This window comes from Haemaphysalis longicornis, unplaced genomic scaffold (genome assembly GCF_048455015.1).
Source record: "Haemaphysalis longicornis isolate Haplotype H1 unplaced genomic scaffold, Haemaphysalis longicornis Haplotype H1 scaffold_4, whole genome shotgun sequence".
NCBI classification, from domain to species: domain Eukaryota; kingdom Metazoa; phylum Arthropoda; class Arachnida; order Ixodida; family Ixodidae; genus Haemaphysalis; species Haemaphysalis longicornis.
In genome coordinates this window covers 122,402,351-122,416,610 of record NW_027526361.1, presented here as the reverse complement: position 1 = coordinate 122,416,610, position 14,260 = coordinate 122,402,351, and the positions used below count along the sequence as shown (strand labels likewise).

The 14,260-nt window shown below is 43.3% G+C and overlaps 1 protein-coding gene across 3 annotated transcripts in view; it reads left to right on the top strand.

Moving 5' to 3' along the window:
* LOC144179357 (venom serine carboxypeptidase-like) overlaps positions 1–11,117 on the top strand; it is a 31,913-nt gene extending 20,796 nt beyond the window's left edge. Inside the window, exon 4 of one of the 3 annotated variants that reach the window (XM_077707679.1) lies at positions 9,942–11,117. In XM_077707679.1, the coding sequence (XP_077563805.1) occupies positions 9,942–10,738 (797 nt within the window). In that variant the 3' untranslated portion in view covers positions 10,739–11,117. The remainder of the gene's footprint in view (positions 1–9,941) is intronic. The other 2 variants (XM_077707678.1, XM_077707680.1) reach the window with 2 other exon arrangements.
* The last annotated feature ends 3,143 nt before the right edge of the window (positions 11,118–14,260 follow it).

Genomic DNA, 14,260 nt, shown 5'->3' with positions numbered 1-14,260 from the left:
CAGGGGGCAGCGGGGCCAATGCCCTTCTTCCGGTCAGCAAGTGTCTGCCACTTATGGATCATATGAGGTGTAGTGGCCGTGTTGGCAAGTACTTTGTTAATAAATATTTCTTGCGATCGGCTGAGGGGTAAATTCTTAAAGATTTGTGGAGGGGTAATGTTTTTTAATCTCTCGCGGTGAAGAAACTGGAGGTAGCGTCGTACTCGCGCCATTTCGAAGTGGCCGCCTGGCAGTGAGTCCGCGTAGGGGTGATCGCGGAGGTCGGGGGATCCGAGCAGGAGAGGCTGGAGATGTACAGGTATAACTCCAGATTGTGAGGTGGCAAGACCATGTGCCACCTTGTTACCACCCCCGTGATCCCCGACGTGTCCCGGCGTCCAGCTGACCCTGGCGTCAATGTCGTTCCTCTGCTTGTGCTGGAGTATCTGGCGGATGCGTTGAGCAGTGGCGTCGTCTGTTTTTGGGTCCTCAATACTACGTAGTGCCTCAAATGAGTCTGTATATATGACGGAAGGCCCGGTGTTGTCCCTCAGAGCTGTCCAGATAGCCAAAAGTTCTGCTTGTGCAGGTGTTGCGTGGTCCAGTGTGCAGACTTAACGTCTGGCTTCTCTTGTCGAGGGTTTGTACCAGGCCAAGGCCAGGCGAAATTCATTAAGAGCGGCGTCAGTAAATACTGCATTGGCGCTGTGCTGATTGTGCCTATGGGAGAGGTTCTCTCTGGCTGAAGTGGCGTCATTTGCGGGGGTCGTGCAAGTCTTGGAGGGGTGCAGGGTAGGGAAACTCAAGGTGGTTGTTTCGCCTGGAGTAACCCGGGCTTCTGTACAGACTCGTCGGGTGTCCCAAAGCAAGGTGTCTTGGCCCTGTATTGTGAGGTGCAGCCGGTTGTCCAATGACGACTGAGCGCTTCTGAGGATGTCCTCGATTGGCGGTAGGGGTGCAAGGTCCCGAAGCTTTCGTAGATCGGTGAACTTGGGAAGCCCCGTGATAGTCCGAAGGATGTGTCGGTGAAGTACTTGCAATGTCTTTTCAGCTGTTTTCGACAGGGTTACGACTGTACCCCCGTAGGTGATCTTACCAATTGCAATAGATCTCAAAAGGATAGTGCAGGCTGTCTGTCGTGTTCTGCCGAACTTGTTGGAAACGCGTTTGATTGCGTGTAGGACCGCAGACCATTGCCTTTTGAGTTCCATGATCCAATGGCGGCCCGTGTTGCAGCTGTGTAAAGGAATGCCGAGAATTCTGACATGTCCATGCTTAGTCTTGATTCCATGTTGCCCCAGTGTTAACGTGATTGCCTCCCCTGCCAGGAGGGCACTCCGCCTTCCATTGACAAAGAGGAGTTCCGTTTTCTCCGGCGCTAATGTAAGTCCTAGTTTTGGAAGTGTTTCCTCAAGTGCAATTAGCGCAGCCTGCAGCTCGGTGGCCATATCTTCAATATTCCCACTGTAGTCCCGTCCCTCTGTCCAAATGGTGATGTCGTCCGCATAAATGCTGTAGCGGGCACCAGTATTGGTTTCAAGCTCTTGGGCCACAGTAAGCATGGCTACATTGAAGAGCAGGGGACCCAAAATCGAGCCCTGAGGGACACCACGATCGAGATAATATGTCACTGGCTGGACACTGATTGGATTGCCAGATTCCTGGAGGCCCGACCAATTCGACTTCGGAGTATAAAGGAATGAAATCGTGCGATTTCCTCACCTAATGTATGTTTTTATTAGTAGATAATATATAACGGCTAACATATCCCGCGAAGAAGGCTACAAGCAAGTAAAGACTTTTTTGCTGGTCGCAAAGAACATGTGCTGCAGGGCCTCTTTTGAATATTGCGAAAGCCCGGGTCAACGAAAAAAACTATAGGCCACCATAATTTCTGTCTAGAGATTATTCCTGAGCATTCAAACACAATGAGTATAAAATATCTCTATAATCATAATTTTGTATACTAATGTAAAAGGTACTCGTCACAGTAAAATTATGCAGTAGCTCAATGGTGACTGGCGAGAATGACGAAGTTCACACGGAGATCTGTATTGACAAAAAAACACCTGCAATAGTACAGCAAAATCTAACACGGAGCAACCACATAGCTGTCAATCAGAAAACAAAATTAAGCTCCCACAAAATCTGGCAGGAGCCCTTCCCAAATGAAAATAAACATGGGTGAAAATTTGTTTACAAGAACAAGGTCTGACGACAATCTGCGTGCGCACAACGTATACTGACGAGAAGTTTTTTTTAAGTGTCTGCCACTGTTTCCACCTGCTTCGGTATGCATTCCCGCAACCAGCATGTACGAAAACGACCAACCCGCCGCGGTGGCTCAGTGGCTAAGGTGTTGCGCTGCTGAGCACGAGGTCGCAGGTTCGATTCCCGGCCGCGGCGGCCGCTTTTCTGATGGAGGCGAAAAGCAAAAACGCCCGTGTGTATGAGATTTCGGCGCACGTTAAAGATCCCCAGGTGGTCAAAATTAATCTGGAGCCCTCCACTACGGTGCGCCTCATCGCCTGCGTTGCGTCGGCGCGTTAAACCCTACAATCAATCAATCAATCAACGAAAACGACCATTAGAAATCGTCGATTATCCGCCGCAATCCAAATCGTTCGGCTTGAAGAAGTAAGGTCGCTCTGTCGCGGGAAATTAGATCAGAGTCATTGATTAAAAGACACGATTGTGTTTTAGAGTGCATGATTTGTGAGGGAAGCATAAATTGGCCATAAGTAGGAACAGTGTTTTTTTTTTCGTCCTAGCCACAACGACACCCGGAGAACAAGTTGAGATCAGAAGTTCAGGTCGAATGATGCCGTAAAATCCAGCAGATAGAGCTAATGCTTTGTTAGGTCAACGTACGATATACTTCTTGCGGTTATAATTACAGATGGAATTTTTTCTTTAATATGATAGCTGATGTTTAATGACGCAAGGCTAACATGGGCAAAGAACGCCAAAGAACGACTTATTTAGTAAGTGATACAAGCTTAAATTGAAGAGCCTGTGAATAACACAAAGTATAATGAAACAAAAGACAATTTACATTACTGATTTATAAGGCCAGAATGATTACGCGTGATAATACAAACGCCGCAGAAATTTTATCTCAGCCAGAAACTTAAGAACACGTTGACTATAAACATTGGTTCGTCGGCTAAAAAGTATGATAGGTGCAGTGGAATGTATCGTCTGTAGAGTTCGGGGACATGCTAGTGTCATGTTGTGTCAAGTGCCTTGCATGGGATTAGGATGTGGAATACGGATAGGCCCTTCCCACACCCGCTACACAGGTGTCTTGAAGATCCAGTGAGCAGGTCGGAGTGCGCCACATGTGTGTGGCCTATCCGTAGCCTAGACAAGGCCACTTCAATTTGTCAGTAGTGTGATCCAGTTGTGTAGCATTCTAAGTGTGGTTTTGTTGCTTGTAGTTTGTTTTCTGTTTGTTGAGTCTAGTGGGATTGCCGTGTGTTACAAAGCGGTACATTGCTGTGTTTCTTGAAGTCAGTGTAAGGTAATGTTGGTATGTCAACTGTGTTCATGACAGAAGTCGCAGGAGCCTTTTCATCGGCAGCTTCACTGCCCGGGATTCTACGGTGCCTTGGTACCCAGCCTATAGCAATTTCAAGATTTGAGGCATATGCGGTCATTAAAACCTTTAAAAAAGATTGACCCCATAGTTTTTAGAAGGTGTATGACAGTGCATGCACAACGCTTAAGGAATCTGCGTACACGATGGACTGGGTAATTTTATGTTTGATGATCTTTTCTTTAGGCTGTTCGTCCGGTGCTAGTCAATGAAAGCTCTAGTGAAAAGAGGGCGAAGCTGGTTTCATAAATATGTAAAAATGAAATTTGTTCAAGTTCTTTTGTAAGCTGTTCATTTCTCAATGTATTTTACTTCTGGGCCATTCACTCGGTCCCCTAAGATTCCGGGCACTTTCTTTATTTAACAGAAGTAGCGTCTGTCACTGCGCATAGACGGTGCTGACGGTGGTTTCCATAAAGAGAAATGGATCTTCTCTGCAGCAGATTGTCTAGTTTCTGCACAATAAAACGGCTAAACCAGTCAGAACTTTAGGCGGTGCAATTTTCGCCTTGTCACTGCCCCTGAAAGTGACCCAGTGAGATGTCGTGGCGAAAGATATTTATCCTACGGGCTAGTTTGTGCTGTATTTTCAGAACATACACGTCCCTGGTATAACTAAATGCAAACATTTTGCTCTTGTGCCCGTCTTTGTGTCAGTCTATTAAATGGCATGGCAAAAAAAAGGTCAAGTAATGTTTGACCACGGATTAATTCTTGGCTAGAACACTGAAAACTACTAAGACTGGAGCGACCGCCCATACTTGTCTACATAATAAGCGCAAAGAAAACCGCACGTTTATTTAAGGCAACATGAGTACATAACCAAGGCTACCAGCGTCTTTTCATTCGAATACGCATTGAACTGGGCCTCTTTAGAAGTAAAGGAAATGAATGCATTCAATGCGTTCTCAAGGAAAGGTGTGGTGAGAGAAAACACGGAAATAAAAACATTTGGCACGAAGAGTTCTCAGCACAATGCCAACAAAACGTCTAAAATTGTAGCGCACGACCAGCGCCAACGAATGAAGATAGAATTGACTTTGGGGAACCTCCATCATATTCATCATGGGAGGCCAGACAAGGGAGCGCAAATGTGGGTGCGACTGAAGCGGGAGCAAGAAAAGTCCGTTACGAGGAGGCAAGAGTGGCCAAAGCCTCGCGTTTTCCACGTCAATTCGAGCAAATCTAGACGGAACACGGCAATCCTTTTTTATTTCAGCTCTTCATTCAGACAGCCTCATACAATTGCACAAAACACGGCTGCCATAGTTTTTCGTTCTACAAAGATCCTCGTCTACCTTAAAAAAACCAGCGGCATTCAATTGCTTGAGCGATATATGAAATGTTCTTGTGAGTTTTTTAGGTAAAAAAACAGCCGCATTCACTAGCTAAACCGACACACAACCTTTTGTTTTTTTGCAGTGCCCCCACCAGGTGGTGTAGAACTGCTTTGACTGCCCCTGCAGTTCGAAGGTGTGGTGGCAGCATAGAGACCTGCTGGCACTTAACACCCGAGTTGCCAGAGCAGTCAAAGTAGTGAACACTTCGTGGTACTAGCGCGAGCTAGCGATAAAATCCTGAGTAAGCAAGAATTCCATTACAGTTTTATCGTGTGCGGGACGAAATTAAAAAAAAACGTGAAAGTAAACACCAAAGCTAGCAGGCACACAGCGCCGTCCAACACACCGTATCTTATCGCCGCAATGTATAGAGAAGCATGTTCGAAGTCCCCATGGCGAAGTTCAAATCAAATTTTGGCTTTCATTTGTGCGGAAATAACATTATTCATTACGCATTTGCTGTTGTGATCCAAACTCTTGTGGTGAAACGGAGTTATAGCATGTTAACACCATAATGCCTATTGAAGATGAGAGAAAGGCTGCTGGGGAATGTGAAAAAAAAAAAACTACTTGAACAACCTTGTACTGCAGCTGGCGTTCTTTAGAGAACACTGCATGAAGCAGTTACTTCTGCATAATATATACCAGGCAGCAAACCTCGAAGCATGGTGCTGATCTCCCTGATAACCGGCAGTACGGCAACTTGTTAAAACTCTGCTCTATCCAGACATAATAATGTGTGGGCGTGAGGTATATAGGCCTGTTAAAAGTGAATCGCCATATTCGTGCCAGTTCCACACGAATGAGTGAATGGGAAACATCTAGTCTCATTTCCAAAACTCTCAATATTACTCACCGTGCCGGTTTAATGGATATGGCGTTGTGCTGCTGAGCCCAAAGAAGCAGGTTTAATTCCGTCCGCAGTGTTTGCTTTTCTGTTCGAGGCTGAACGCGAAAAATCCCGAGGGTCGAGATTGGCGTCTACGTTAAACGTCCCAGGTTCTCAAATTAAATCCAGATCCCCCACTATGACGATGCTGATAGACCTACTGTAGCTTCAGCACGTTCAGCCCCACAATCAATCAATCAATCAATCAATCAATCAATCAATCAATCAATCAATCAATCAATCAATCAATCAATCAATCAATCAATCAATCAATCAATCAATCAATCAATCAATCAATCAATCAATCAATCAATCAATCAATCAATCAATCAATCAATCAATCAATCAATCAATCAATCAATCAATCAATCAATCAATCAATCAATCAGTCGCTCAATCAATCAGTCGCTCAATCAATCAATCAATCAAACAGTCGCTCAATCAATCAATCAATCAAACAGTCGCTCAATCAATCAATCAATCAAACAGTCGCTCAATCAATCAATCAATCAAACAGTCAGTCAGTCAGTAAGTCAGTCATTGAATGAATCAATGAATGAATGAATGAATGAATGAATGAATCAATCAATCAATCAATCAATCAATCAGTCGCTCAATCAATAAATCAATCAATCCTTCAATCAATCAACGAAAACTAGCATTTTTATGTTTTTGAGGAAGCGGGCAGGCTAACTTTATCATCACTGCGGGAGGGTGTATGGGTTGAATGAGAATTTTGTTTTGCCAGCTAAAGAGGTAAAGTAACAAATACCCGGTTAACTGAACTCAAAATATATTACCAAGCTTGAAATATAATGAGCATAATTTTATCAAGCACCTTTATCTAGTTTGCATGCACAAGGCGTTTAGCGGAACAAAACTCATTCCATTAAAACTGCAATGCTATGTGTTATTCGCTTTCAAACGTGACGTTATTGCCCCCAGCAACATGGCCCGGTGACAATCATTCTGGAGGAAGCAAGTCACGTGTAATAAATGAGAATGACGCCTTTGTAATCCGGGGAAAAAATTCCCTGGCACTTCCCCGAGGGGGAGAGTGTGTAAGTGCGAATGCACGGTTGTTGATTGCGCGATTACGGTGGATATCGTGATCTTAATGAGTAGTCGAGAGATTACACACACGCACACAACTACAAAGAAAGATATTTCACTCGTTATTGCTGGTACCGTTGCCCGGTCCGCCATCATCGTTATCGAGATGCAGGACCAGCGACCGCTCTCGACGACGGCGCGCGCTCGACTAATACCCTCCCGCGCCACGCGGCCGCTACACGAGCGCCCTCACGCGTCGGAATGCGGAGCGCCCGCTACGCGAGCGAGAGCTCTCCCGCCCGAAGTGAAGAGGAGGCGCCCAACACCCGCAGTCACTGAGCGGAGAGAGGAGGAGGAGAGTAGCGCGCGCCCATCTCCCCCCGTTGCTAGGGAAGACGAGGAGCGCGCGCACCCGCAGCTGTTGCTATGCGGGCGACGGCGGCGGACGATTCAGGCTCGCTTAAGAAGTGCATTCGCACTTAATACATGACCGTTCACGTGAACTTAATCACAAATTTCAAAAAATTAGGTCGCGAGAATCATGCCGCGAAAGAATTTAATGGAAACAGCAATCGGCAATGTCCAATACCGAAGCTCTGTTCAACCGCGGGTAGTACGTAGTCACTTCGCGTAATGTTAACTGTCACTTGACCGGGACACCACCTGCGTGTATCGAATTGGTTCTTTTTTTGCTCTTCTGGGGTCCACGTCTATTCGGGCAGCAACTCGGTAACCCCAGATCATGCCAGAAACAATTAGTTTTGTATGTTGATGAATGAACTCATCAATTCTTTATTAGCACTTGCGGACACGCGTGTACGCATGACGTGGTGGGGCCCAAGAAAAAAAAGCTGTATTAGACAACGGGACTAGGCCGTGCTCTCCTGTATTGTAACCCGTGATTTCAAAAAAATGAAGTGGAGTAATTTTTGTTTCCACTACACCAATTTGTTCGTCTTGGTAAATTAGTAAGCATAAGTAAAAGGTGAAGCCCTAATGTACTCATCCTTTTCATCCCACGTACTCCAGCTGTAAATTTCTCTATCAACGTCGCCTTATACGAATTGTGTGAGAAGTACTCCTATACTCCTAGTAGGGAAATTTACTCGCTTACTTTATAGTGATTCCGCACGCACCGGAATGTATAATTGCGTTTGGCGAGCCTTAGAATGTAGAAGCAGAGACAGGCGCTATTTTTTGCAGCGTCTTGCTAGTGGTAGGCCTGAGTGTTGCCCAACCTTGACAATCTCATATGTTGTTTCGAAAGAATACACGGATTAGGCACACTCACTCAAAAAGGAGAGAAGCTGACATGCATTGCTATTCCGCTGGCCGCATTACTCGCGATGCTACGTCACCAAAAACATTTTCTTTTAGTGCGATGAAGCCTCACCATACTTTCAGGCACGTGAGAATCACTTCTGAAAACTTGCACACACTCGTGCCTTCCAACGGGAATAATGGTGAATCGAAGCTGCTGTATATGCAATACGGAATACATACTAGTCCATGCTTGGAGCTCCATGACCACCAAACAGCGTGTCGCTTTAAAGTCCCAGAGTACTGTAAAGAAGTTGCTGGATTTACACCTTATAAAAAATATCCCTTCTTCATAACAGCGTGCCGCTTTCTCAAAATATTGCTTCGTTTTTTTCGTGTGGCCAAATAAGAATCCCTTCGTTTTTATTAAAATTGATGGTAAAATAGGTCGTGCCTCAGGTGCAGTGCTTCAGCCATAAAATCTGAATAAAATCGCATACGAAATAAAGTATTTTAATTATTTTGTATCGGCGACCGCTTTCTTTTGCCTGAAACCAGCGTCAGTTTTTTTGCAGAATGAGCACTTAAAGTTGAAGCCAAATATCTTGTCGCCGTAAAAAAAGCAGAAAGATGCTTTTATAATCCGCCGCGGGGGCTCAGTTGCCAAGGCATTGTGCTGCTGAGCACGAGGAAGCGGGTTCGTCACCCTCCCGCCGCGGCCGCTTTTATGATTGAGGCAAAAAGCAAAAGCGCCCGGGTGTACGATATTTCGGCGCGCGCTAAATATCCCCAGGTGGTCAACATAAGCCCGAGCCCTCCACTACGGCGTGCCTCATCGCCTGCGTTGCGTCGGCGCGTTAAACCGTACAATCAATCAATCAATCAATCAATCAATCAATCAATCAATCAATCAATCAATCAATCAATCAATCAATCAATCAATCAATCAATCAATCAATCAATCAATCAATCAATCAATCAATCAATCAATCAATCAATCAATCAATCAATCAATCAATCAATCAATCAATCAATCAATCAATCAATCAATCAATCAATCAATCAATCAATCAATCAATCAATCAATCAATCAATCAATCAATCAATCAATCAATCAATCAATCAATCAATCAATCAATCAATCAATCAATCAATCAATCAATCAATCAATCAATCAATCAATCAATCAATCAATCAATCAATCAATCAATCAATCAATCAATCAATCAATCAATCAATCAATCAATCAATCAATCAATCAATCAATCAATCAATCAATCAATCAATCAATCAATCAATCAATCAATCAATCAATCAATCAATCAATCAATCAATCAATCAATCAATCAATCAATCAATCAATCAATCAATCAATCAATCAATCAATCAATCAATCAATCAATCAATCAATCAATCAATCAATCAATCAATCAATCAATCAATCAATCAATCAATCAATCAATCAATCAATCAATCAATCAATCAATCAATCAATCAATCAATCAATCAATCAATCAATCAATCAATCAATCAATCAATCAATCAATCAATCAATCAATCAATCAATCAATCAATCAATCAATCAAATATTATAGATATTAATGACCTCTGAAGCACCAATAATGACCCCTAAAGCTTCCGCGGCATACGACAACCAAAGAATTTGTTTTGCATGCCGCTTGCAAAAAACCACTATGATGTTTCTGTGAGAAACAAATAAATTACAAGAACGAGACTTTTAGCTTTTCGATGCCATAATCATCTTTTCGATGCCATAAGTGTAAGTTCTGTTACTGCATCAACTTTATTCATTCTATTACAGGTAAATACGTGCCTACAGTGGGCGCTGCAATTCACGAGAACGCTGACACAATGCGGGTGAAGATCAACTTTCAAGGCATCGCCTACGGCAACGGCATAACAGATCCCGTCAATATGCTGGACATCGGCGAATTTTCGTACGGGATCGGGCTCATCGATCGCTCAACTGCAAATTATATGACACGTGTTGCCGGCGAAGCCATAAAATACATTCGTTCCGGCCAAACAGGCTTGGCATCCCAGATCATGGATAGCCTATTCTTCGGCATCGCCACTAACACCACCTTTTTCAAGAATGTGACAGGGTTTGAGTTCTATTACAATTACTTGTATGATATCGAGCCGAAGGATGTCAGATATTACAAGCAGTTTGTTAGTCGGCCTGAGATGCGGCGCGCCCTGCACGTCGGAAAGCAAGTGTTCTCCACGACACGTGACGTCGTTTACGGCCATTTTGTGGATGACTTCTTGCGATCTGCTGTGCCCCAGCTAACCGTTCTTCTAGAGAACGGCTATCGCGTCCTTGTATACAGTGGTCCTCTTGACATTGCCGTGCCTACAACACAGAGCGAGCAGTTCCTCTCACGAATGGCCTGGTCACGGGCTGACCGCTGGGCCCACGAACCTCAAAAAATTTGGCGGAGTGCGGACGGGCAAAAGTTGCTCGGCTACAAGAAGACTGTAGACAACCTTAGCTTCGTGGTGGTCCGCAATAGTGGACACATGGTGCCTTATGACCAGCCGGAGGCAATGCTGGAACTACTCACAGCATTTATTGATCGCACCGCGCCGTTCTAGGCGCAGCTGATGTTACACTTTTATATTTTTGATCATAAAACAGACCAGAAAGAAGGGGGATATTTCTACTTTCTTACATTCGCTCCTAAATTTTTATGGTAACGTACTTAGTAGTAATAAGACAGACTCCACAGTCAATGTTGGTTTGCTCAATGTCACAAAAATATTAGAAAAAAGAAAAGTGTTCTCTATATCTTGCCAATTTTGTTATATCCACGCTGCAGTTGTAAATCTGCTTTTGTTTCCTCTTCACCACACTCCTTTCTTTTACGCACGGTTGTCAACCTTCAGCTATCGCCTTGAAGTAAGAAACGTGGGGAAGGCGGTTAACCCCGGTAGAGGTAGATTGTGTGAAACTAAAATATGTCACTTAACGTGTAAAAAAATGTTATATCTTTGTCTGCCATTTCAAAAATAAAACTGTTTCTTGCTCTCACATGCCTTCATTCAATTGTTGTTGTCAAAGATTTCTTTATGGCACCACGGCAACTGTAACTTAAACCTAACAGCTTTTATAAAACAGCGCCCCTGACTCTACTCTTGAGTCTTCTATCAAAATCTCAGTTCTACCAGAATATTAATATAAATTTTAATGGCATTCCATAACCTTCAACTTGTATTCTAGAGTATATTTATTATAGTAGGTATTAAAGTCATCCAAGGCTTTGGGAATGAAGTTGCCCGTGGAAATAAAGTTGCTTGATATCTCACAAAAACAAAAAGAAACACAAAGAGTTTACAACTCCCCGAAAAAGGTTGTCCATCCAACCCTGAAGAAAAATATACATTAAAACAAGCTCTTACGGCCGAACATTCTCTGATAGAACAGAGCAGTATATAAACAGACACAGATTTTACAAATTAGGACGAATATAACGCATCATTCCTTAACAATAGGTGAAGCAAACATGCGGCATCTTTAATTCGGGGCTTCATATGCAATGCGATATTGCATCCTTCGGTCACCAGAGAAGAGAAAGTCTGGGCCTACTTTACTGTTCGCAAAAAAGTAGTCGACGCATTGCTATATATATAATTCCCACCGAGAATGTTTTCCGCCCGGCTTGAGTGGAAAACCACATACGTTTGCACGGGCACAATAATGAGGGCATGTTCCTCACCAACACTTTCCTCCGTCACTTTTTCATGAGCAGTTTTTGTCGTTTCCTGTGTACTTTTGTGGTGGCCCTCTTACCAAGCCCTTTAGAAACATAGGTTAAAGTGTCCAGCTACTTCAATTTTTAGTTTTTGCGGAACAGGGCATACACTTTTTATATGTAAAAAGGTCCTAAACGACGATGGACACCTCGGTCTAAAAATGTTTTTGAGTACCCAAAAAAATAGCCCGCTGTAACAACACCATTAGAAATTCGTAACTTTATATAATTTAGCCCTAAGAGAACTTAAATTGCTTGTCCGAGGTGCGCTGCATGCTTGAAGGAAACCAATACGACCAAAAGGAAAATAACTCTTGGCCTTCTTTTTGTGTTATGATCATCTCTCACAATAGAATATTGCCCTTGCTGACTAGAATCACGGCAGAACTGTAACGGAAGAGTGGCTGAACATTGCGCAGGCCCTCTGTTCCGATGGCTTCTGCCTTAGTACCAACTAGCGGATTGAAGGTCAGGCTCTACAATACCTAATATTCTAACCTCTCACCCTCATGAATACATGAATACTCAAATTGGCAAATTTATAAAACATAGTTTTCATCAATAGCTACAATTTCAATTCTTGACCTCCAACGTTACTGAAATACCTGTACCTAAAACATTTTATATTGTTCCTAAACGCCCCTTATTCTCGTAGTAGCATAAAAAGATGGCAGTGAGCCTGAACTAGGTAAGCGAAACTACACACGGAAGAATTACGGAGACACAAATGACATTACCAGCAGACGCTCCAAAGTGTCTGTTCACTTTGGTGTAGAATTCGGCCCACAGCTTTGAGCGACCAAACAACAGAACTCGTGTATTTCAGCCCACAGCAGAAGCGGAGCAAAAGTCTGAGGCAGTGGCAAGCTGATGGGTTGGAACCGCTGGACGCTTGTCACCAAAATTGTTAAAGTTGCTCGAAAAGAAGCCTACCATTGGTGGTGAGAAACTGCCATGGGCATGGGCGTTTGCCGTGTGCTGTGGGGTCTGTTTTGTTTAATACGAAAGCCCCAGTCAAGAAAAAACTATACCAATCCCCTCCAAAATTTCCGTCTAAACATTATCACTTAGTATTCATATATAATAAGTATAAAATATCTTTAAATTATAAATTGGATAATAACGGTAAATGCACTCCTCAAAGTAAAATTATGCAGTAGCTGTATAATGAATGACAAAAGGCAAAGTTCACTCTGCGATCAATATTATGAAAAACACGTCTATTAGTACAGCAAAATTCAACGTAGAGCTATCATATCACTGTCAGTCAGTAACACACAATTATGGTCCAACAACAGCGCAGGAGCGCTTCCTCAAATGAAAATAAACAATGATGAAAATTTGTTTACAAGAAGAAACTCTCACAACCATCTGCTAGCACTGAGCGCCAGCTGACGACTAATTAAGTTGCTGTCAATATTACCCCCTCCGTATTCATCCTAACAACGAGCGAGTATGGAAATGGGCATCAAAAAATCTTCGATCTCCGGGCAAATAGAAATCATTGGACTTGAACAAGCAAGAGCGTTCTCTCGTGGGAAACGTTATTCTAATCGCTTAGGAAGAGAAACGTATGTGCTTTAGGGTGTATGTTGTGTCATAAAATATGCATGTTGGGTTAGAGAAGCATTTTTAAATAGGCTGAATAAATTGGCCACAATTAGCACCAGTATGTCGTCCTAGCCACAAAGGCACACGGGTGAGCATATGGACAAAGATATTTGAGGCTGAAGGACTCAGTAAAGTGGAGTAGAAAGAGTTAATACTTTCTTGTATCCAGGTACAAAACACTTCCTGCGATAAAAACTATAGCTGCAGTGTTTTATTTAGGCTGCTTATCAGCTGCTTTTCAATGAAAGTTCTACCTTAAAGAGGGCGAGAGTAGTTTGATATATATGGACAAGAATTGTTCAAATTTTTGGTAAGCTCTTCGTTTCTCACCGCATCGTAACTGACTCACCTCGTCCACTGAGCTTGCAAGCTTTCGGTTCATGTATGAGAAGTCAAATCGGTCAATGCGCATACACGGTGCTTACGGTGCTTCATCTTAACAGACATGTCTTCCGTCACACCACATTTTTTAGGTTCTTGCAGAATAAAACAGCTTAGTGGATTCTAAATCAGCCGAAAGTTTACGCCGTGTTATTTTCGCCTTCTGACTGCACGTAAAAGTTACACGGTGAGATGTGTTGAGGAAACAAGGTAGGGATACGCGGTGATTGTTGTTCTATTTGGAGCAAATATTTGTTTTATGTCTGCCCTAAAGAAACCATTCTGCTCTTTCTGTCCGTCTTTGTGTCAGCCTGTTGAACGCACTGGCCAAAAAGGCGAAGTAAACGTACAGGCACGCCCGTTAAAAACTACT